At 47.2% G+C, this 26,368-nt stretch overlaps 1 protein-coding gene across 1 annotated transcript in view; it reads left to right on the top strand.

The window, feature by feature from the left end:
* The window catches only part of LOC135916686 (uncharacterized), a 293,712-nt gene that overhangs the window by 122,878 nt on the left and 144,466 nt on the right, over positions 1 to 26,368 (top strand). Inside the window, exon 2 of the mRNA XM_070539477.1 lies at positions 21,535 to 21,858. Within this exon, the coding sequence (XP_070395578.1) occupies positions 21,535 to 21,858 (324 nt within the window). The remainder of the gene's footprint in view (positions 1 to 21,534; positions 21,859 to 26,368) is intronic.

The raw sequence follows: 26,368 nt of genomic DNA, 5'->3' as shown, positions 1-26,368 counted from the left end.
CGGGTTACGGCGCAGCGGGTCGCGTAGTCAGCCGCGACTGCAACCCACTTGTTTCCTGATGTAGATTCCGGAAATGGGCCGAGAAGGTCTAAGCCAACACAATGGAGAGGCTCGGCAGGGATGTCGAGCGGCTGCAGGTAACCAGAGGGGAGCTGGGAAGGCCTACGTCGTTGGCAAAGTTTACAAGCGGCAACGTAACGTCGTACGGAACGGGCAAGGCCCGACCAGAAAAAACGGCGACGTACACGGTCATATGTTCGAGATACGCTGAGGTGTCCTGCCGTTGGTGCGTTGTGAAGCTCTTCTAGAACGGTTGAGCGGAGGTGTTTAGGTATGACAAGTAGGAACTCAGAGCCGTCCGGATGGAAAATGCATCAGTGTTCCTTCTATCTCTTTGAGCGATAAAGAGCCTTAAACATAAGGAAGTAGAAAGAAATTGTGAAAATCGTGTGTCTATCAATTGCAAAAATTTTGTACATAGCTAAGATCATTGCGCATACGTCGGCGTTTTGGTGTTCGAGGGATGATCCGTCTTTTCAAATATATGTCATTTGAGCGCTTGTGGTGTCTCTTCTTTCAGTTGAAAACTCAGTTGAAGTCCGGCGTTTGTGTTGTCTTTCTCGCCTCGTCCTTGTTCAAATGTGCGCTGGAACTATGTTTCACAATGCTAATCATAACCAACTAGCCCAGCTGTCCATACTTAGCTCTTCTTTCCTTTGTGTTCCTTCAATCTTCTGTATTGAAGGCGAAAGCTTTAGGTGTCTGTGTTGGCGGTGCTTTTGGCGATGACCTTGGCGAAACTGTGCCATGGTGAAAAATGGCCGACGCCGCAATGTGTTAAATCACGTCAACAAATGGTCAGATTGACGTCACATTTCTCAGGGAGGTTCCCGTGAACAAAGTAACCTAATGGCTTTCTAAATAGAATTTCGGTCTGCGTGGGAATTGAGCCTAAGCCTCCGGGGTACGAGACAGGCATGCTTCCCTGAAGCCGCGGTGGCTCACCGATTCTGGCTTACTAACCCCAGTACGTGCCTGATTGCACGCCCCACCTGGTACACGTTTCTGCTCGCGCGTTTGCCGTCTTCCACCGCTGGCTCCGATGCCGCTCATCATGCCAGCGTTGCCATACTGCCCTTCCCTCTGCGAAGGCGCTGACGGCACTGCCGACTACCGGTAGGTGCGGCGATTTCGGTGAGTGGCGCTCCGATGGACAGTTCTTCATAAACATATCTTAATCGTGAGAAAAAATATGCCAAGTGTGCAATCAGGCTCTCGCGTTAACGTTTCTCAAACATCAACACTTGCTTAATTTTTCGTCTGACGTGTACAAAGTTAAACTAGGATGCGCATTTTGCAGGACTATCGTCGGCGGCGTATGCTGCTCCACATCGAACTTTTAGGTAAAGTTACGCGCTCTTTGAACATCGATGCGAGCTCATTATGCCCTTGTCGTATTGGTAAGGAGGAGGGCGATGATGACGATGGTGTGTGCGGGCGTCCGCTTTGAAACTGGGTGGTGATTTATGTCACTCAGCTCGCTCTTTAACTTCCTGGTGTGTCTAAGCATTTAACTGTACGTTTATAACTTAAGCTACACGTACTGCTGTTTGCTGGCGTCTGAAAAAAATGTATATCGCGATGTATTCCTTATGAACGTTGTTATCTTGATACTACACGTGCATAATATTTCCTGCGTAATCTGCATATTAGTCGCGAAAGGTTAATGTGAGACACCTACGAAATTATACAGACGAACACGCAGCAATAGAAGACACTAACCGCTTTACCAATGGACTGCAATGTAGTGCACCTTACACATTATAAAAGCGGCATGAAAAACTCGGAGATTAAATCAACGTACTTACACCACGTATGGCCGACCCTGTAGACTGTTGCGGAATTCCTGTTTATTCGGGCGTCGAAAAAGAATCATGGAGTTGTACGTGCTAGAACCCCGATCTGGTATTGAGGCACGTCGTAATGGAGGAGTTCGGAAATTTGGATCACCTGGGGTTCTTTAATGTGCATCTAAATCTATGTACACGGGTGTTTTTGGTCCCATCAAAATGCGGCCGCCGTGGTCGGAATTTGATCCCGTGACCTCGTGCTTAGCAGCCCAACACCATAGCCACTAAGCAACCACGGTGCGTCGGACGTTGAAAAAGCTTTGTACCTTTAGGAGAGAAAACTTGAATTGAAGCCTGTCTGTTGGCAGGAGATAAGAAATTAGCAAGTAAACACCTGCAAATTTGCAGCGGTCTTGTATTGGCGCTATATTGAGGAACTAAACAATGCATTGCTTCAAAGTGTTGTTTACACTGGCTTTACTTAACGAAAAAAAATGGCTGTGGCTTAGGTAAGGTTAAGCCCAGGATGCGAAGCATACTAGCCTTTATTTTAGTTGTTGAACCACTGTTTAGCCTGGTGAACTGCTGTTGCTTGGCTATATTTGGTTCGGCTAGACGAAGAAACAACTCATGCATTACTTCTTCGCCTTCAAGAGTGGAACGCGACAGCGTTCCCGTCGACCCGCCAAGGGGTGTAAGACAATGGGCTACAGGGCAGCGACTACGCGTCCCGCATTGGACGCGGTGAGCGTCGAGCAAAGCAGCGTTCGGCGCGGCAACGAAATGTGCGCCTGAGCAAGAGACGCACGCCTTAGAAACAGCGCGTTTCTAAGGCAACACCGCATTCACTAGAGGCGCTTTTGTACCGCTTTGAAGCGTTGTACTCGTGGCTCAGTGGTAGCGTCTCCGTCCCACACTCCGGAGACCCTGGTTCGATTCCCACCCAGCCCGTCTTGCAAGAGTTGAGCCAAAGCCACTTCTCCTCTGTCGTGACGTCACGGTGTCACGTGATTTCATGGTCACCGCCGCGCCTGAGGAGCTGGGTTGAGCCCTCGTAATATGCTTCGCATAATAACAAAAACATAGACGTTTCGCCACCTATGCGGGTGGCATCGTCAGTACACAATTGCATCCATGTGCTCGGCAAGGGCATTCGGAACTGTTCGTTTCTTTTCCACATCGTTCTGGTGCTGCCTCAGTCTCTGGGTAAAGTTGCCGATTCACCGATGTATGCGCAGTTACAATCTGCGCAGGGTATCTTGCAGACTGCACCAGGAAACCATTCTCTCGGGAGCATGTCCTTACCGCCCACGAGTGCTTGCCTCAGTTTACACACAGGCACGTGTGCCACCTCAACGTCATAACTGCGCAGAATGCGAGACATGGTGTCGAAAGCGAAACCTTCACAATTCACGAAAAGAATTACAGCGAAGCTGTGTATGGCTAGGGCATTTCCGCGGACAACCCGCGAACTTGATTTTTTCCCTCCACCGGGTAATTATGATATCTTCAATATGTGCCATACTACTAATGATTGCTAAAAGGCATGTTTTTTTGCTGCAATTTAAAATACACAAAAGACACATAAAGACAACACGCCCGTGTTGTCTTTATGTGTCTTCCTTTTGTGTGTGTTCAATTGCGGCAAAAAGATGTCTTTTAGCAAACACCGACTAGGCCAACAAGCAGTTCTGTTGCTACTAATGATTGACGCTTCGACTTTTTTCTGGCTGTAGCCATAGAGTCGAAAAGGCATATTTTACTGAAAAATTTGGGCCGAGCAGCCTGTGTCAGTTCGTCAAGCATGTATATTCGCCGTCATGTACATTCCACAAGCAACAAGCACCAGTAAATTTCCCATCGACACCGGTTCCCACTCCCCCTTGCGACAGCGCCGGTATTGTGTCTCCGCCGATGAGCGCCGAATCGTCATGGAACAAGTGGGCGACATGCTCAAATGTAGAGTCATCCGTTTTTCTCAAAGCCCTTGGTCTTCACCTCTCGTATTGGTAAGAAAAAAAGATGGCTTCATTGGTGTTGTGTCGACTACAGACGCCTAAGCAAGAGAACGAGAAAAGACGTTTATCCACTACCTCAGATCGATGACATTCTCCACTGCTTACAAGGCCCAGAATATTTCACTTCCTTGGATCTCGTTCCGGGTACTGGCAAGTTGCAATGGCCGTACCTGACCATCAGAAAACCCCATTCGTTACACCCGATGGCCTCTACGAATTTAACGTCATGCCCTTCGGATTGTGCAACGCGCCTGCTACTTTTGAGCGTATGATCGGCACCATCCTTCGCGGTCACAAATGAAAGACCTGTTTATGATACCTTGACGACGTCTTCGTCTTCTCAACCAATTTTCCGACACACCTCGCTCGCTTGTATGACGTTCTGACATGTCTCGCATCGGTCGGCCTACAGCTTAACCTCAAAAAGTACCGTTTTGCTGCAAGCAAGCTAACCATCTTGGGTAACGTCATCCCAAAAGACGGCATCCTGCCGGACGCAGACAAGCTCCGTGCAGTTGCAGACTTCCAAACCCCCACGTATATCAAAGCCCTCACAAGTTTTATTGGCTTGTGTTCTTATTTTCGTCGCTTCGTACGCAATTTTGCATCCATCATGTTGGCGCCTTTGACAAGTTCACTTTCCGCCAGTACCGGCATAGCAGCGTGGTCACCTGAATGTGATGCAGTGTTTCAGCAGTTGCGCTACTTGTTGACCTCACCACCGATTCTTCGCCACTACGACCCTGCTGCTCCCACGGAAGTTCGTACTGACGCCAGTGGAGTTGGCCTTGGCGTGGTCTTAGAGCAACTGGAAGCTGGCTATTATGAATACGTCGTCGCTTATGCGAACCGTACTCTAAAGAAAGCAGACTTAAATTACTCAGTCACAGCAAAGGAGTGCTTAGCGATCATCTGGGCACTAAGCAAGTTTCGCCCATACCTTTACGGCCGTTCTTACTGACCACCATGCCCTTGGTTGGCTTTCTTCCTTGAAAAACCCATCGGGACGCATGGGACGTTGGGCGCTTCGCTTGCAAGACTACGATGTCCACGTCATGTACCGCCCCGGTCGCAAGTACTCCGACGCTGATGCGCTCTCCTGCTCCCCACTGACGCCTGATTTGACGTCATTGCCAGCTTCCTCGTCCAGCCTGTCACCGTTGACCGACACTGACATGCTCACACAGCAGCGCAAGGACCCCGCACTTGTAATGTTATTTGGCTACCTTGCCGCTCCGTCTGATGTCCCTTCGCCGCGTGCAACGCATCACCAAGCAACCGATGTTTCCATGCGGGATGAGCCCTTGGCACATCCCTACAGTTACCTTACCATAGCACCCTAGGCCTATACAAAATTGCAGTAACCAAATCAATTAAGATGCTTGGTGGAATTTCTAATGAACATGTATCCTGGAATGAGCAAATAGATAAGATAAGCTTAAAGCTGAGACGCGTGGTTGGTGCTATTAATCGTTGTCAATATCTTTTGCCTCTTACCATAAAGCGACTTATTTATTAAGCTCTCTTCCATGCTCACTTGAACTACAGTGCTTTAATATGGGGAAACACTACATTAACCAATTTGAATAAGCTTAAGATACTTCAGAAAAGAGCTGTTAGGGCAATAGAGAACATACCATACCTTGAACACACCAGACATCTTTTTGTTAAGCATACAATTGTTACGGCGTACGTGAGGAAAACCAGGACCTACCCAGGAGGGACTGTACGAGCAACTACTTCAAGGTCAGACAGAAATTTTCAAGGAACTATTAGAAATAAAAACTGATTTAGCTGAACTGAAAGAACAGATGCACGACTTTAGGCGTACTGTGGAAAATATGGTGTCTGAGCGCTTAGTGCAGCATGAAAATACTGATCAATTGCAAGCCACATTGAAATCATTTGAACACGTGATGTATTTTCAAACTAAAAAGCTAACAGACCTCGAAGGACCTAGCAGGCGCTCTAATTTAATTATTCATGGTATACCTGAGACCTCCGCAGATTCAGAAGAGGAACTAAAGATCAAGGTTGTGAAACGTATTTTTCACGACAAACTTGAGGTTAAATGCGAATCTGTTGGGCGTATCCATCGGTTTGGTAAGCAGGTGGGAAAGCGGCCTGTAGTAGTACACCTGCAAGACTTCAAGGAAAAAGCAAACAAATACTGGAAAACGCAAGCAAAGTGAAGGGCTCAAATATCTTTATCAAGAATGATTATTCTAAATCAACGTTGAGGAAACGCAGTCTGCTCTGGAACCGCACAAAGGCCGAGATAGAACAAGGCAGAAGAATCAATCTGACACACCACAAACTAAATATCGGTAAGGATATGTATTTATAGGACGAAGTGCAAAACAGGCGGGTGAAAATGACAAGCTACAAAAGCGCCACCCCTCAGCCGTCAAAACTTTGACGTAACGTGCATGCGCACGACAAGCAACTTCGTCTCTTTAATTTGAACGCCCGTAGTATTAGGAATAAAACGGGGCCCATTGAAGTTTTGCTGCTGCAGTACGATCCTCACATTACCGTAATAACTGAGACGTGGTTACATGAACAAGTGAATAATGACATTTTCCCGCCTTCGTATACGGTTTTTCGTAAGGACACGCAATCAAGGGGAGGTGGTGTGGCCGTTCTGATCCAACACAGATTCGAGACTGTCTTGCTGGAGGACGTACCGCAACTTGAATGTATCTGCAATAAAGTAACCTTGTGGGGCCACTCACTCATCCTATACGCATTATATAGACCGCCTGACTCAACTATTGAATACTTACTAAAATTAAAGGTACATATGTCTTAATACCAGAACAAGAAAGTTCTTTTGATTGGCAATTTTAATCTGCCTGGAGTAGACTGGGGACGTTTTGAGACCTTTTCAGCGAATACTAATCATTAAAATACTGTGTTTGACATAATGCTCACACATAATTTGATACAATTAGTTCATGAACCAACGCATTATCAAGGTGCCTCTAAATCTGTTTTAGATCTGGTGCTTATTGCTCGTGATTTCAGTACATCCACCGTTGTGATTGATCAAGGGCTGTCTGATCACTGTCCTGTCTAAATTTTTATTCCTCTGGTGCCGTTTTCGCAAACTACGGACCCGCTTTTTTATTATGTGAAAGACTATACACGTGCCCGTGATGCATGCATTATCGACCGCCTAGAAACTTCTCAGACAGATTTTGTTGATACTGATGTTTGCAGTTTGTGGGACTAATTTAAACGCATATGCTTCTACTACATTTAAAGCTTTATAGGCTTAAACGTAAGAAGGTGCATAAACGTACACTATGGATGACGAGACGCATCATTCACCTTAAGCTTAAAGCAAAAAGAATAAAGAAAAAGCATGCTGAAGTCGCTGCGGGTGGGGGGGGGGGGGGGTGTTCCAGCGCTTGTTCCGCTCGGACGTGTTTTTCCGTAGCTCCGGATTTTCGCCCCGTTTGCTGGTTTCTTCTCCGCTACTGGAACTCTGTTGTTTATGGACCACTTTGGCGTTTCGTAATTACTACTGGCGCCTATCTACAAGGTACGTCGTCATCTACACCCTCCTGCTGCGTCGTCCAACTCGAGTTCTTGCGCGGCTTCGCGAGTGCGAGTGCCCCCGCGGCACTCGCCACGTCAGCGCGGAGCATCCAAGCTGTTGTCCGCTGCGTCGAAAGAGCGGAACATCACCGATGCAACTGCCATCCAAGTCAGGAGCGTCTCCTTCGTGGGGAGAAGTGCAACGTGCGAAGGTGGTACCCTGAGCATCGATACCACCAACATGGAGCAGAACAGCCCTGCTGTCGTGGCGCAAACCTCGGCCAAGAGAACGAAGGAAGCAACTCGCCTTCCATATTGGATGAAAATGTAGCTCCAGTAGCCCCGAAAAGACCTCGCTCATCACAAGGCCTGCCCGCACGACCGACATGCACGTCTCCGGAGTCGGCAACGACATCGTGGTACAAAGTGGTTATCAAGCCTCGTGCTAGATATGACATGTCCACTCTGCACATCCGTATCATTCCAGCGGCCGTGGACGCGTGCCTCGAGACTTCCGGATTTCAAGGTTTTGCTCTACACAAACCCACTAATACGGTCTCAGTATGGGTGTCTGCTATGGCACTAGTTTATAAACTCGAAGAACAGCAACAAATACAAGTCTCAAAAGAATGTGTCCTTCCAGTCCAGGTGTACCTCGCCAGTGTTACCGATTTAAGACCCTACGTGGTTAATGGCATGGACCTTGACGAAGAAACCGAGAGGCTCCTGCAGGAAATATCGTGTCCCACACACAAGGTCGTGGCTGCTCGCTACCTAGGCAGCGGTCGTACGTGCCTAATCACGCTTCAAGATCCTAATTCCCCACCTGAACGTATGCTGTATTACGGCTGCGTACTGCGCCCGCGTCCGTTCAAGCCTTCCGTTGTGTACTGCTACTCTTGCTTTAGACAGGGACACATGAAATCATCCTGCTCCTACCCACCCAAGGACGACACCATGGAGCCTGAACCGTCAGCATCGTTTAGATGCGGCCTATTCCAAACAAACGATCATGACATCACTTCCATGACGTGTCCTACGAAGTTGAAAGCCACTAAGAAGACTCGACAACGCCATTCTCGACAACCAGCAAGGACCCCACGAGATCCATCAATGAAACAAGTCCCTGTGTACAACCGTTACGCTGTTCTGGCCTCGCTGGAAGAGGATGCTAGCCAGGTGACAGTAGCAAGTACAGCGACAAGTGATGCTGCCACTCGTACCTATAGCGCAGCTGTTAGGTCGTCCACTTCGCGACCACAACGGGCATCACAATCGATAGAACACACGCAACTTCCTTTGGCAGGCCAAGAGTTCGAGATCGACGTTCGCCTAGCCAACCTTGAAAAGGAAATCCAACGTCTCAAGGAACGCCGTACAGTGCTTCGGCGTCGTCATGTCGGAGCGCGGCCGTCGCAATCGCCGTCGACGTCTAGTCCTGCTCGTATGGCTAACCCGGCATCTGCGTCGAATTGGTTACTATAGTTAATACATTTGCAGCTTGTCTAGATACGAACAGTCAAATTGATGCAATGTTCCTAGATTACAGCAAAGCATTCGATACAGTTCCCCGCTATAAACGAATTACTAAGCTTCGGATGATAGGCATACCAGAATTATCCATTTCCTGAATTTCAGCCTATCTGAACAACCGCAACCAATATGTTGAGGTGGGAGAACAACTCTCTGGCTGCCTTCCGGTAACTTTTGGCGTTCCGCGGGGGAGCGTACTTGGCCCTCTACGTTCTTTTTTTACTCTATATCAATGATATTGTCAATGTCGTTAACAGCCCAGTTCGGATTCGTCTATTTGCTGATGATTGTGTTTTGTTTAGAGAAGTTACCTGCATTACTGACCAATGTGACCTTAGCTCTAACTTAGCCAATGTGTTGAAATGGTGCGAGCAATGGGGAATGCTTCTTAATGCAACTAAGTGTGTCTATCTCCCCATAACGAGCAAAAAGTCCCCTTAGACTACACTTACATTTTGGCTGCAGTACCTTTACTGGAAGTAACCTGCTATAAATATTTAGGCTTGACATTAACGGGTGACTTATCACTGAACTTGCACATAAATACCATCTGCTCTGCCGCTTTCCGGAAACTATGCCTTCTGCGCCACAAACTCAAGACTGCTCCGCCTAGTGTTAGACTACTCTCTTACTTTTCCTTAATTAGGCCAAAACTTGAATATGCTTCCATAGTTTGGGACCCTCACACAAAAATTAACATTAAGAACCTAGAAAGAATTCGAAGAAAAGCAGTACGATTTATTTACACTAAATTCAAGGCTACTGACTCCCCCCATGCATTACTAACCGATAACGGCATTGAACTATTACAAATTAGAAGAAAGAAAAGTCGACTAGAGTTTCTTTCAAACTTAATTAATCATAGGCTAGCCTTAGACACCGCAAAATACGTATCCCCCTTATAAGCAGACCCACTCGACACCACTACCCTAATTCTCTAACACCTATTCTCGCAGGGACTGACACATTTAGGTACTCTTTTTTTCCCACAAACAATAGATGACTGGAATAAACTAACTGAAGCGTACCCCCAGCGCCCGTGAGCTGTATATTATTTGGATAAATAATCTTGTTATTTCGTGTATTAATTATAGTTGTATTGTAATCAAGTTAAAATTTTTCTTAATCGTCTACCTTATGACCTAACAATTTGTATGAAAAACGTGTTGCACGCTTGTTCCATCTTGTTCATCTGTGTATATGATCTTTTGTATTTTGCTCACCCTGCTTGGACTTCTTGACCACAGTGTTGTATAAAAAAAACAAATATACACAAATGCAGGCTGCTACAACCCTACATTAGTGCCAATCGCGGGAAGCTTGACACATTTCTCACACTTGCAAAACTTGAACATACTCTAAGTATTTACTTCCGTCGGTATAACGCCCCCTGGAAAACTCCATTCTCCCGCACTATCTGAATTAATTAAATTATGGGGTTTTACGTGCCAAAACACCTTTCTGATTATGAGGCACGCCGTAGTGGAGGACTCCGGAAATTTCGACCACCTGGGGTTCTTTAACGTGCACCTAAATTTAAGCACACGGGTGTTTTCGCATTTCGCCCCCATCGGAATGCGGCCGCCGTGGCCGAGATTCGATCCCGCGACCTAGTGCTCAGCAGCCCAACACCACAGCCACTGAGCAACCACGGCGGGTGCACTATTTACGGAGCGCAAAGGCTTAGCCACACATTACCAAGCACTCTTAACGCATATCAGCAGCAAGACATTGAAATCAAAACACTAATCCCCACCATTGTAATTTTTTCTTGTAGCTGCGCATTGCTTGAATTGTGTTGCTTTATATCATTATGCTTTAACTAAGCATAGAACTATGATGCCATTTGTCTTCTCTTGCTTTATTATGTGCAAATATGATGCTATATGTAGTATTGTTATTTTTCGTACTGGTGTATAATAGTTATTTGCTTCCGCTTGTGTGTTTACCCTGTCTTTTTAATTATTCACTTTTTGCTTGTATATTTATTCGGGTTTTGCTTGTATATTCACCCTGTCATTGCTCCTACAGGGTGGACAGTGCTTAGTCAAGCTGCAGTATCCGCAGCTTTTTCGCAGTCTACCCTTTTTCACAGATGTTTTTTTTCGTGAAAAATAAAGAAAACACTGACTGACTGACTGACTGACTGACTGACTGACCGGCCGGCCGGCCGGCCGGCCGACCGACCGACCGACCGACCGACCGACCGACCGACCGACCGACCGACCGACCGACCGACCGACCGACCGACCGACCGACCGACCGACCGACCGACCGACCGACCGACCGACCGACCGACCGACCGACTGACTGACTGACTGACTGACTGACTGACTGACTGACTGACTATATCTCCGCAACTGTATGGCCGATGGTCGGAAATGGCTCTTTGCTATACCTCGCCATATGCGCTCTGACATCTGCGCGTCTTCTCACGCTGATCCCCTAAGCGTTCATGACGGCGTCCTCAAAACTTACACAAGGTTGCGTCAGCGCTATTATTGGCGAGGCATGTACAACTTTGTGCAAAAGTGCATTCAGTCTTGTACTACAGCCAACAAGGCAAGACACCTAGCCAGCATTTCACAGCACCGTTGCAGCCGCCACCATGCCCGTCTCGTCCGTTCGACCAAGTCGGCATCGACCTCTACGGCCTGCTACTATGCAGCGGATGGGGAAATCGGTAGATTATTGTCGGCGTAGATCACCCTACTCGCTAGGCTGAGACTGCAGCTCTGCCAGCAGCGACCGCCCATGACGTCGGTTTTTTCACCCTTCGCAATTTTGTTCTTCGCCACGATGTTCGCCGAGAAATAGTGAGTGATAGGGGCCGTGTCTTCCTGTCGGAGGGCATCCAAGCCCTCCTTGCGGAATGCACGATAATTCCCTGCAAAGCAACCACGTACCATTCCCAAACCAACGATCTGACCGAGCGGTTCAATCGCACACTTGGCGACATGTTGCGGATGTATATTTCATCCGACCACTCCAACTGGGACACCGTACTCCCTTTTGTTACGTTCGCATACAACACCGCGACGCGAGCGACCACCAGCTTTCCCCCCCTTTTCCTTGCGTATGGCCCTGAGCCTTCATGCCCTTTGCACACCATACTGCCGTACCAACTTGACGCTGCAGAGTGTACTCCGCTTTCCGAAGTCAGCAAATATGCTGAATATTGCCGTCAGCTGGCACGTGTCCTGAGTAGCGAGACTCAAGAACGTCAAAAGACACGACATGACCTTACTCATCAACCATAGCGTAACTTTGCTCCTGGTTCGCTTGTGTGGCTTTGGATAACAGCCCACATTCCTAGTATTTCTTTAAAACTCCTGGCGCGTTATCACTGTCCGTACCGTATCATCGATGCCACTTCACTGGTCAACTACATCGCAGAGCCGCTCACATTGTCACCAGACCTGCGTCGTCATGGGCGAGAGACAGTACATGTCAACCGCCCGAAAGCGTATTACGACCTGCTCATCTCCGCGTCCCGAGTCTCCAGGATAGCTATGCTTCGCTCCCGGGGCATTGTAATGAACCAGACGCGCCCCTGTGCCGACTGAAGGGCCGTGCCGCGATCGCGAGCAAGCCCCGTGCTACGGGCAGCCCCGGCAGTGCCTTTAGACACCTAGCGTTCCACAACGTTGTGAGCGACAATAAACCTCATCGCAATGGCAACAAAAATCAAGTCCAGTAAATAATGCCCCTGGTGGCTTTTCTGTTAGGGATAACCTTGCAAACGAAGAAAAAAAGGAAAGTAACCCCATGGCTGGGGAACCTTAAGAACTTCAAGTTGGGTTTGCTCATATCGTGAAAGAAATGCCGTTACAGTGGCACCGGTTGTCAATGTTCCCACCCAGTATTGTGTACGAATTCCTGGAAGGGTGTCTCACAATCAGCAGTTTGCATGAAAGATCAAGGCTTCTGTTATTTAAGCTGGTATGTGAGCATTACTGCAATAAATTTCAAACAATTCACTAGTCAGTCGCACTCTGTATGCCCTTGTCTGGGTGCTTTTCTGTTACAGTGACAATTCATTACAGGTAAAATGTAACTGCGATACCTGCTTTAACATTAAGTCTTTAACATTTTGTATTTGTAAATAACATTTGTATATTGTAAATAACATTTTGTAAATAACATTTTGTATTTTGTAAATAAACATGACTGATTTGATTTGATAGCGTAAACCAATTTACCTCATAAGTGTGTCTTACTTTGTCTATAACAGTGTTACAATTTAGGAAAACGGCCTTTCCACAAATCGAAACAGGCATACAATCGGTGCTTTGAGTTGCCACAACACACGTTTCTCTGAAGGTGCAAGAAATGCCATTACACCGATCGCTTAGAAGTGATAGATCACGCGCTATTCATTGTTGCACTTTATCGTTCCGGTAAATAATCACCTTGCGACGCCTGCAAAGCGAATGAACCACTAAAGTGTCGTACTCTCTGCACTTAATGTATGGCATTAAAACCTATAGACTACAAAAGAAAAGCGACTATGCAGAGTTATTACATTATGATACTCTAACGACGCAGCAGCTCTTACATGTAGAAACATATCGTCGCGTAGTAGTGACGGTAAAGAAAGCAGTAATACTGGGAATGTCGAAAATGGAGTTTTATTGGGCGAACTTGTGCAACCAAAAACAGGCTTCAGTCAAATAACGGCGAAAGCGGCGAACACAGTCGGCAATTGTCGAAAATCTGATCAGTGGCTCAAGCGCGTCAGCTTTTATACACCGGTCATCGAAGGTCCCAGAGCAATCGCTGGCGCCTGCGTGTCTTCCAGAAAGTTCTACACCATTTGCGTCGCATGTGCATGCAATCAGATTACACAAGGTTCGGCGATAACAGACAGCGGATAGAACCATCGATAAAATTCTAGAAAACTCCGATACATGCAGACGCGTCCTGCGCTGTGCGACAGGATTTGTTAGGCGGTGCAACATGGTCACCCGATTAACAAGCTCACGTGTCAACACCCCCTCTTAAAAAGCATCGCCCCAATGATACAAACATAACAGGAGAGTGAAACAAAAGAACTCTTTTTAAACAAAAGTAACAAAGGAACAAAGAAGCAAGAAGCAAAGTTCAGCTATGCTATCACAGCGGCGCCGCTGTGATAGCGAAATGCCCTCTGGCACGACCTCATAGTCCAGTGCACCAATGCGTCGGATGATCTTGTAGGGTCCCAAAAGCGGTGTAAAGGTTCCTCACTAAGTCGTCGTCGGCGTATAGGGGAACAAACCCAAACACGGTCGCCAGGCCGGTGCTCGACGTAGCGTCGTCGAAGTTTGTAGTGTCGGCAGTAGGTCCTCTGCTGCTTCTTGATCCGCAGGTGGGCGAGCTGTCAGGCTTCGGCACGCTGGAAATAGGTAGCGACGTCAAGGTTCTGTTCGTCACAGACGTGTGGCAGCATGGCGTCGAGAGTAGTCGTCGGATTCCTGCCGTAAACCACCTTGAACGGCGTGATCTGTGTTGTTTCTTGCACCGCTGTGTTGCATGCAAATGTTACGTACGGCAGGACCACGTCCCACGCCTTGTGCTCGACGTCGACGTACATTGCTAGCATGTCGGCGAGGTCCTTCTTGTTCAGGAGCTCAGTAAGACCATTCGTCGGTGGGTCGCAGGCAATTGTCGTCCCGTAGCTTGTCTGGCTGTATTGCAGAATGGCTTGGGTGAGCTCTGTTGTAAAGGCAGTTCCTCTGTCGGTGATGAGGACTCCTGGGACACCATGTCGCAACAGGATATGTTGTCGACGAAAAATTTCGCCACTTTGGCTGCGCTACCTTTCGGCAGAGCTTTAGTTTCAGCGAAGCGGGTGAAGTTGTCTGTCGCCACGAAGATCCATTTATTTTCGGATTTTGATGTCGGAAAGGGTCCCAACAAATCCATCCTGATCCGCTGAAAATGTAGGCAAGGAGGCTTGATCGTCTGTTGCAATCCCGCTGGCCTTGAGGGTGGTGTCTTGCGTCGCTAACAGTCTTGGCAGGTCTTGACGTAACGGGCGGCGTGAGCGGTCAGGCGCGGCCAGTAATACCTTTCTGTATTCTCCATACCGTCCAGAAGAATCAGAGGTGCCCAGTGGTCGGATCGTCATGTAGGGCATGCAGTACTTCTTTATGCAGCGCTGACGAAAGCACAAGGTGGTTGCCACGCACTGGTGAGAAGTTCTTCACGAGTACTTTGTTTCGAAGAGTGAACGAAGACAATCCGCGCTTAAATGACCAAGGGATAACGTCGGTATTCCCGTCTAAATACTCGACGAGGCCTTTTAGCTCCGGGTCTGCTCGTTGCCGTAGAACGAAGTCTTCCGCGCTTATTAGTCCGAAGAAGGCTTTGTCATCCTGGTCTTGTTGCGGCGGCGGGTCAATGGGGGCGCGTTATAGGCAATTGGCATCAGAGTGTTTTAGTCCTGACTACAGTGATGCAGTTATTATAGTGATGTCATACATAGAATACAGTCATATAATACAGTGATTACAGTGATGCCATATTCTTGCTGTCTGAGGCTCCACGGCGTCAGCCGTCCTAATGGTTTCTTGAAATTAGATAGCCAACACAAGGCATGATGTCCGCTGACGACTTTGAGTCGCCTATCATATAGGTAAGGGCGGAATATTGCTGTACCCCAAATGATGGCGAGGCAATCCTGTTCAGTCGTAGAATAATTGCCTTCCGGTTTTGACAGCGACCGGCTAGCGTAAGCTATCACCCGTTCAAGTCCGTCTCTCCTGTGGACTAGGACGGCACCGATGCCCCGGAAGACACCCCTGAGATAATATGTCGTGAATTGACCTGCACGACACACAGGGTGCTCGCAGCTAGATTCACGGGCAAAAGCCGACCATGCTTAGTGACGGTACAGGGCCCTCAATGTATCCGAGAACGGTTTTATTACTATGGCTGCATATTGCGACCTAAACCCTACCTCCCTCGGGCAATATTCTGCTACCGCTGCTTTCAACGTGGACACATGCAAGCATTTTGCCCACAGCATACTATTGATCCAGAAAAGCTCACACCAGAAGGCCAAGCACGATATCGATGTGGCTTATGTAAATCTGATGAGCACGATATGACAAGCACAAATTGTCCGACTAAACAGAAGGCCACAGTACGGATACGAAAGGCTATACCAAAAACGACTATAGTAACAACACACAATCGTTATGAGGTTCTTGCAGAAGAGCCAGAGATGCTCTTGGCAGTAGAAGAAAAAGCCCCAGAAACACAACTGTATTCTTCTGCTCTTAAACGTTACAAGCAGTCGCAGACAGAGAAACAGGAAACGAGAACCTCTGTATCAGTCGGATGATGACCATGATGACATTGACGCTCGGGTAGACGCACTGGCCAGAGAGATTGAGCGACTACGCAAACATAAAGAACTGGTAATTCTGCGTCGTCAGAAAACAAGACCAACACGTGACGCATCAACCACTGCGAATGCCACCATTACGCCTGGATCCCGTCCGGCACAACAGGTCAACCAAGCTGTTTGGACAGCAATTTTAGATCAACTTGCTCAACTAACATTGCTCCTTCAGAATTGTCTGCATCATGGCTAATTCCCTGCAGCAGCTGTCACAGGATGGAATTCTACAGTGGAATTGTCGGGGCCTAAGCTCCAAGTTAGGAGAAATTAAAACCAAGCTTCAATGCAATAAGCTACATGTATGGGCTCTGCTTATTCAAGAGCATAATAAGCTATGCTCCCTGTCCAATTTTGATGGATATCATAACCTATCGATTAGAGATAAACGTGCTACTACAATGGCTTCAGCTCCGGGAAAAGCTTCATTTTATATATCATCACATATTGCTCACACAGTGATTGATCTGGAGCCATGGAGTAGTGGTAATCAAGAAGTTGTCGGGGTCCTGACACGACCAGTGAAGACTCCTGTCATTCTAGCGTCATTCTACGCCAGACCACAGCGCACACGTTTGAACTTGGGGTGGATAGCCCATCTCCGATCTACGTACCCGGGGATTCCTATTCTCGTGGTTGGAGACTTCAATGCCCCACATACAGAATGGGGGTTCAACTCCCGAAGAGGCTACCAAGTTAAATACATCATGAGCGATGCCACTTTTACACTGTGTAACCATCACGCTGTGTCTACCTGTGCTGTACCCGCAGTATCTAGAACAAACGCTCCAGACCTCACGTGGTGGTTGGGTCCTAGAATGCCGCAGTGGCTGGTGGAACCAGATACATGGGGCAGTGATCATATGCCAATAATGATTGGTTTGTACAGAACGTGCATAAAGAAAATTCGACGATGAGTAACAGTGACGCATTCGGATATGTTGCGGAAATCGTCGATTGATAAAGTACCCTCAGAGCCCTCAGAAATTCTTCCCGCTTTGCAAGAACTGCTACGGAGGAACACCACTGTAACCACAGTTGACGAGGAACAACCTCAACTATCCTCGCCCTTTTGCAACTTTGGGCAAAGCGACGTCAGGCAGAAGTGTGTGCGTCGAGGAATCCCGATGCACCAGGTAGCCGTGCACGGGCTAACCATATAGCGGCGAAGGCGCGTCGGCACGCAAAACAAATTCCTCGACGACGATGGTATGAATGGTGCGAGAATCTTGGATCGGGCATTGGAAACAGAGCACTTTGCGTACGTTCCAGTCAATGGAACGCGGTCATAAGCAACCTGACCCTATAGCGAGCGTTAGGGTAGCGATGCAGAGTTCGTCACATCGATTTGCGGCACACGCTGCTAGAGCGTTTTTCCCGAAATACGGTCAAGCGTCACCTACAAACTGCCCCGAAATTGATGAGACTGACACAACTTCCAAATCCGAAATATCCAGCCCTTTCAGCATGGCCGAACTAATAGCGGTGATTGAAACTTCGAAGCAACGAACAACACCTGGTCCCGGTGGCCTTCCTTATGAGGTTTTGAAGAACGTGGAAGGAGCAGCTCTCGACGCGCTTCTTCAGGCTATTAATAAAGTATGGGAGACTGGAAACGTTCCACCTGATTGAAAGCATTAAACTGTTGTCGCGATTCCGAAACCAGGAAAGTTTCCAAATGGCCTGCAGTCTTTACGCCCAATTTCACTAACTTCAACTGTCTGCAAGCTCGCTGAAAAGATGCTGGCCACACGTGTTTCCTGGTGGCTTGAACGCCACGATAGATATCATCCTGCTCAAATTGGATTCCGTTCTTACTTACGAATTGAAGACGGACTTTCTATCCTATGAGATGATGGTCTACAGGTTTCACCACACAGTCACGCTGTGCGCACGGTAGTAGTAACAGACATAACGAAAGCTTATGACAATATAGACCATGCGATCATTATAGCCAACCTCATCGATTTGGGACTTACACCGCGGGTGATAAGATTCATCTACTCATTCCTTCAGAATCGCACATTTGCGATTAGAGTAGATGGAAGGCAAGAAAGATACTTCACAACGAACAGAGGAGCCCCACAAGGTTTGGTTTTGGCTCCTCTTCTCTTCAACGTTGCTCTAATACCTCTAGCCTGGCAACTACACCGGATTCTAGACGTGAGGTTCTTAATCTATACGGATGACGTCACTTTGTGGTCCGTGCATGAAGGTATATCTAGACAAATTCAACAGCTTCAAGAAGCCCTTGATGTTCGGAACTACGCTCGGAAAGCACAGTTGGACATTTCCGCCCAAAACTGAAGCTATGTCGTGGTGGCCAACAAGAAAGGACGCACAAGAATCACGCAGCACCCTTTTACATTTAGACTAGGCGCAGTGACATCCCCTGAGGCTTCTGAGGTCCGCATACTGGGTCTCGATATTCACCACACCGGCAGTGGTGCACACTGGCTCCGTAAAACCAGACTGAGTTCGACAAAAGCACTTCACCTTATTCGTCGCATTGCAGCAAAAGCAGCTGGAGCTCGTACTGACGTAGCTAGACGGTTGGTGCGTGCAGTATTGCAGCCACGAATTTTATATCAGGCACAATTTCAACTGCTGACTTTGGCACAGCCGGCAGAGTTGGAGACGATTAATCGCGATGCTATGCGCACAATCACAGCACTGCCCCGTATCACTCCGATACCAACCTTACAGGAACATGCCCAGCTCAACACAATTGCAGAGCTAATTTCGCAACGTGAAAAAGCACGTGAAATAAAAAAGCAAGTTATTCCCGCGGTCGCTGCGCTGCCTGCTCATTTTCAACGCGGCTCTCGGATTGACAATCAGCCGTATCCAATGCCTCCCTGGGAATTCACCAGCATCACAACTAATAAGCCAACGAAGTTATGACGCAGCGATACAACAGGTATAATTGACGAACACAATATCGCCGATGCATCATGCGCTAACACCTGCAATGTCTATACGGAAGCTGCCATTCTCCCAGACGGCGGAAGGACATCAGTCCTGAGTACTACGCATAATTTCATCAGTGGCCACCAGCGCTATTTATCCACGGAAGCCAGCGCTCTAGTAATGGAACTTCAAGCCATCCACGACGCTGTGCAAGATGCGACATCTAAGCTGCCTACCATCAAGCAACTAGATATCTTCACTGATTCTTTAGCGGCTATTCAGGAACTCAAGAAGGTTGATAAGGCGATGGAAAGCTGCGAGACAATACACACTACGAATAGTAAAACAGCTACCTGCGTCAAGGTACACTGGATTCAAGGCCATTCAGCGAACCCTCACAACATTGCTGCTGACCAGCGGTCCCACTGCCCTCCTAATCCTGATCTTCCGCCTATTCCCCTCCCACCTCAACCCCTTAACTCGCTCCGAGCGCGTAAAAAGTTTCTCCGGCAGGACACATGCGCTCTTATCCCACCGTGTGTCTGCTCTCTCCCCCTTCACCTTACTAGGGCGGAGGAAGTTGTGCTTAGGAGGCTTCGGGCCGGGGTGTCTCTTACACCGGCTGTTATCTCAAGGTGGAACTGGTCGCATTTACCACTGGGTGCTACGTGTCCATACTGCTCCGTTCCTGTGATGGAAGCAGATACATACCACCTAATGTGGACATGTACTTGTTTAAAATCGGAACGCTCGCGTCTCCTACTGCATGATCATATAACTATCATGATCAAAGCACGTGCCCTTGGCATCAGAGGGAGGATGTACAACTTCATAGCGGGTCTAATATTAGATTATTAGAACATGCCAATTCCCTAGATGATTCTAGAGGACAGCATCTTCCTAAGCATTGCAAGACCTGCGGGCATGACGGCAAAGCTTGTACTCCACTTTTCGGCAGAACTAAGATTGTCGGACGCGCAAGGGATAAGAAAAAGCGTGAAGTAATCGAAGCTTTAGAAATCGCGAGATTAGGGCCAGATAAATGTGTTAGCGAGGCTTCGATACATTTGTACCGCAAGGAATCGGCGTTTCTAGGCTTGACTACATGATAGCGGTATTGGTCTTTGTGGTTGGTGCGCATGCGTTCTGTTGTTGGTAGGATAGAGGCGTTGGAGCATTAAACCAGTTGTTAGTCTGCGCCTATGTCGTGTGGTTCTTTCTCTGTCTTGTTCTTTTTTCGCGCAGTTTTTCTTTGTTCTCATAATGTCATACCAACTAGCCCCTCACCGTACGCTTCTAGGCGCCAAGAATTATGCCTCAAAGGCAAGTCTTTATCGCAATAAAAAAGAAAAGAATAAAATGTTCCGGCGGTGACTGCACGCGTTTTTTGAGTTCTTGAAATGCGTCGGCGTGTGGCGTTTCCCACTTGAAATCGACATCACATTTGGTTAGACGTGTCAGCGGCTCAGCAATGCGTGAAAAGTCCTTGACAAAGCGTCCGTAGTAGGCACAATTCACTGCCTTCTTGTGATATGCTATTGCAGCTGCGATTGCAGCTGTCTGCGGGTCAGGGCCGACTCCAGATTTGCCGATAACGTGACCTAGGAACACAAGCTCATCGTAAGCAAAGCGGCACTTTTCTGCCTTCAGAGTGAGCTCTCATCACTTAAGGGCCTCTAATACTGTCGAAAGCCACCTAAGGTGATCGTCGAAATTTCCGGCGAAGACAACGACGTCATCCAAGTAAACAAGTCACGTCTGCCACTTCAATCCTGCTAACACCGCGTCCATGATGCGCTGGAACGTTGCAGGCGGCAAGCACAGTCCGAATGGCCTGACCTTGAACTCGTAGAGGCCGTCTGGCGTGATGAAGGCGGTCTTTCCGCGATCTCTCTGGTCGACTTCTATTTGCCAGCAGCGAGACCTGAGGTCCATCGATGAGAAGTATTGAGTGTTCCAGAGCCGACCCAATGCGTCGTCTATCTGTGGGAGAGAGTATACGTCCTTCTTCGTGATCTTGTTCAGTCGACGATAATCGACGCAGAAACGTAGGGTTCCGTCCTTTTTCTTCACGAATACTACAGGAGATGCCCACGGACTTTTCTACGGCTGGATAATGTCTTCGCGAAGCATTTCGTCGACTTGTTGCCTAATAGCTTTACGTTCTTAAGTCGAAACTCGGTAAGGACTCTGGCGCAGTAGTCGAGTGCACTCTTCGTTTGCTGTTATATTATGTGGGTCCGGCGGCAGCATGGAATGCACTCGCTTCAAAATCTTATGTTCTGCTTTGCAGATTACTGCATGCACCGGAATCTTCTGCGTTCAGGACGGCCCATCCTATTCAAGCCATCTCGATAGCCCACCTTCTTGGCCGGTCAGCGGATGCTTTGTCAATGCCTCGTGCGGCGAAGTTGCTTGCAGGGATACCGCGAAGAAACCTGATTTCTACCATATCTGCTGGACTGTCAATGCATGGTCGAACTGCGCGTGGCATGGTACCAGGACAACTACGAACACACTGGAGCCTATAAAAGCATCGCATCGTGTGCTACTCTTCAGTGAGTCCGGTGGCAGCATGGAGTGCACTCACTTCAAAATCTTATGTTCTGCTTTGCAGGTAAGCTTGAAGTACAATTTTTCCGCCGGAACCCCTGCAGTCCTCATGAATGTGTTTCTTTCGCTCATAAATTCCTTAAAGATGCTGCTGCTATTGTGCAGTGATGTGGAAACTAACCCTGGCCCCAACTTTGAAAAAATGTTGCTCGAATTGCTCTCAGGACAAACAAAAATTAGCCAAGAGCTAGCGGGTCTCTCCTCTAGGGTTGCATCCTTCGAAGAGCGAATAACTGGTATAGAGCAGTCTATTGCACCGATTGCTGATGTTGCATTGCGGGTATCTGAGCTTGAAAAGGCTGTAACTGACCTTCGAGAGATCGTTAATAAATTGGATCGCAAAAACGACGATTTGGAAAACAGGTCCCGCAGAAATAACTTGCTTATATTCGGTCTTTCTGAGAGCTCCCGCGAATCTTCAGAGGAGTTGCTGGAAGCGGTAACTGAACTGATTACATCGAAACTAGAAATTAACTGCAACAATATCGAACGCTGTCATAGGGTGGGAATGCGAAAGAGCAATAATCCAAGACCTGTAATTATTAAGTTGCTGGATTTTAGAACTAAGGTTACTATATTAAGAAACGCAAGAAAGTTGAAGGGCACAAAAATATAAATGAAGACTTCTCTGTTCGCGTGAGGCAGGTGCACAGGGAGCTGTGGCAGAATTCAGCTGAGTTAAGGAAAAATGCGCAAAAAGCCCGGTTGCACTATGATCATCTGTTGGTGGACAAGGGTCGGTACTCTTGGGATGATAGCAAAAAAGCTATCGTTACAGAAAGCCGTCACTTGACCGCTACAGACAATGAGTGACAGTTTCGAGAGCAATGCTTCACGCTTTTGAATTTAAATGCACGTAGCCTCATTAGTAAAATTGAAAACTTTAACTGGCTAATTGAATGTCATATTCCATCAATTATATGTGTCACTGAGGCTTGGCTAAACGAATCCATTCTTGACCATGAGTTCTTGGCCTCCTAGTTACACGGTTCTAAGAAAAGACAGGCCTTCTGGCCGTGGTGGCGGAGTAGCACTTTTTATTAAAAGTGGTATTGAATTATCTTTACTATCTCAACTTCCAAATGTTGAATCAATATGGAGTAAATTAAAACTTGATGGTCTCGCTGTTGTTATCGGTGCTATCTACCGTCCCCCAAATTCCGCCCCTGACATTTTTTCGGCTATCAGTGATTATATTGTCGGAAAAAACCTTAACTGTTCTAAACTGGTACTAACCGGTGACTTTAACGCGCCCGATTGGCATCCGTTATCATCAACCGGCCGTGATAGGGTCATTTGTTAATTGAAATGTCAGTAGCTTTCGATCTATCGCAGCTGGTTGTCGATACAACGCGCGAAGATTCTTAGATCTTGTTTTTGTCAATTATGACCTGGTAAAGAATGGATATCAGTGCCGTGTTGTTGACGGAAATTCCGACCATAAGGCTGTTATTGTTCATCTAAATGTTGCTTGTGTACCAGTGCGACCAACGTTTAAAACTGTCCTGAATTTTGAGCGTGCTGACGACATTTCTATTATTGCTGAACTTGCATCATGTTTTGATGATCTTGTGTCTTGTAGTGAACACTACAATGTTGATATGTTGACTAACCAATTTTATTGTATAGTTAATGACTGTATAGCGCAATTTGATCCTCAAAAGAGAATAAAACGCCATGCTACACACCCGTGGTATCATCATCATCATCATCAGCCTAGTTACGCCCACTGCAGGGCAAAGGCCTCTCCCATACTTCTCCAACTACCCCGGTCATGTACTAATTGTGGCCATGTTGTCCCTGCAAACGTCTTAATGTCATCCGCCCACCTAACTTTCTGCCGCCCCCTGCTACGCTTCCCTTCCCTTCGAATCCAGTTCGTAACCCTTAGTGACCATCGGTTATCTTCCCTCCTCATTACATGTCCGGCCCATGCCCATTTCTTTTTCTTGATTTCAACTAAGATGTCGTTTACCCGCGTTTGTTGCCTCACCCAATCTGCTCTTTTCTTATCCCTTAACGTTACACCCATCATTCTTCTTTCCATAGCTCGTTGCGTCGTCCTCAATTTCAGCAGAACCCTTTTCGTAAGCCTCCAGGTTTCTGCCGCATATGTGAGTACTAGTAACACACAGCTGTTATACACTTTCCTTTTGAGGGATAGTGGCAACCTCCTGTTCATGATTTGAGAATGCCTGCCAAACGCACCCCAACCCATTCTTATTCTTCTGGCTATTTCAGTCTCATGATCCGGATCCGTGGTCACTACCTGCCCTAAGTAGATGTATTCCCTTACCACTTCCAGTACTTCGCTACGTATCGTAAACTGCTGTTCTCTTCCGAGACTGTTAAACAATACTTTAGTTTTCTGCAGATTAATTTTCAGACCCACCCTTCTGCTTTGCCTCTCCAGGTCAGTGAGCATGCATTGCAATTGGTCTCCTGAGTTACTAAGCAAGGCAATATCATCAGCGAATCTCAAGTTGCTGAGGTATTCTCCATCAACTTTTATGCTCAATTCTTCCCACTCCAGGCCTCTAAATACCTCCTGTAAACATGCTGTGAATAGCATTGGGAATATCGTATCTCCCTGCCTGACGCCTTTCTTTAAAGGGATTTTGTTGCTTTCTTTGTGGAGGACTACGGTGGCTGTGGAGCCGCTATAGATATCTTCCAGTATTTTTACATATGGTTCATCCACACCCTGATTACGTAATGCCTCCATGACTGCTGAGGTTTCGACTGAATCAAACGCTTTCGCGTAATCAATGAAAGCTATATATAAGGGTTGGTTATACTCTACACATTTCTCTATCACTTGATTGATAGTGTGAATATGGTCTATTGTTGAGTAGCCTTTACGGAATCCTGCCTGGTCCTTTGGTTGACAGAAGTCTAAGGTGTTCCTGATTCTATTTGCGATTACCTTAGTAAATACTTTGTAGGCAACGGACAGTAAGCTGATCGGTCTATAATTTTTCAAGTCTTTGGCGTCCCCTTTCTTATGGATTAGGATTATGTTAGCGTTCTTCCAAGATTCCGGTACGCTCGAGGTTATGAGGCATTGCGTATACAGGGTGGCCAGTTTCTCTAGAACAATCTGACCACCATCCTTCAACAAATCTGCTGTTACCTGATCCCCCCCATCTGCCTTCCCCCTTTGCATAGCTCCTAAGGCTTTCTTTACTTCTTCTGGCGTTACCTGTGGGATTTCGAATTCCTCTAGGCTATTCTCTCTTCCACTATCGTAATGGGTGCCACTGCTACTGTATAAATCTCTATAGAACTCCTCAGCCACTTGAACTATCTCATCCATATTAGTAACGATATTGCCGGCTTTGTCTCTTAACGCACACATGTGATTCTTGCCTATTCCTAGTTTCTTCTTCACTGTTTTTGGGCTTCCCCCGTTCCTGAGAGCCTGTTCAATTCTATCCATATTATAGTTCTTGATGTCCGCTGTCTTACGCTTGTTGATTAACTTAGAAAGTTCTGCCAGTTCTATTCTAGCTGTAGGGTTAGAGGCTTTCATACATTGGCGTTTCTTGATCAGATCTTTCGTCTCTTGCGATAGCTTACTCGTTTGCTGTCTAACGGCGCTACCACCGACTTCTATTGCGCACTCCTTAATGATGCCCATGAGATTGTCGTTCATTGCTTCAACACCAAGGTCCTCTTCCTGAGTTAAAGCCGAGTACCTGTTCTGTAGCTTGATCCGGAATTCCTCTAGTTTCCCTCTTACCGCTAACTAATTGATTGGCTTCTTGTGTACCAGTTTGTTCCGTTCCCTCCTCAAGTCTAGGCTAATTCGAGTTCTTACCATCCTATGGTCACTGCAGCGTACCTTGCCGAGCACGTCTACATCTTGTATGATGCCAGGGTTCGCGCAGAGTATGAAGTCGATTTCATTTCTAGTCTCACCATTCGGGCTCCTCCACGTCCACTTTTGGCTAACCCGCTTGCGGAAAAAGGTATTCATTATCCGCATATTATTCTGTTCTGCAAACTCTACTAATAATTCTCCTCTGCTATTTCTAGAGCCTATGCCATATTCCCCCACTGACTTGTCTCCAGCCTGCTTCTTGCCTACCTTGGCATTGAAGTCGCCCATCAGTATAGTGTATTTTGTTTTGACTTTACCCATCGCCGATTCTACATCTTTATAAAAGCTTTCGACTTCCTGGTCATCATGACTGCATGTCGGGGCATAGACTTGTACCACCTTCAATTTGTACCTCTTATTAAGTTTCACAACGAGACCTGCCACCCTCTCGTTAATGCTATAGAATTCCTGTATGTCACCAGCTATTTCCTTATTAATCAGGAATCCGACTCCTAGTTCTCGTCTCTCCGCTAAGCCCCGGTAACATAGTACATGCCCGCTTTTTAGCACTGTATATGCTTCTTTTGTCCTCCTAACCTCACTGAGCCCTATTATGTCACATTTACTACCCTCTAATTCCTCCAATAACACTGCAAGACTCGCCTCACTAGATAGCGTTCTAACGTTAAAC

Source organism: Dermacentor albipictus, chromosome 5 (assembly GCF_038994185.2).
Source record: "Dermacentor albipictus isolate Rhodes 1998 colony chromosome 5, USDA_Dalb.pri_finalv2, whole genome shotgun sequence".
In the NCBI taxonomy this organism is placed as follows: domain Eukaryota; kingdom Metazoa; phylum Arthropoda; class Arachnida; order Ixodida; family Ixodidae; genus Dermacentor; species Dermacentor albipictus.
This window is presented reverse-complemented; position numbering and strand designations above follow the sequence as displayed.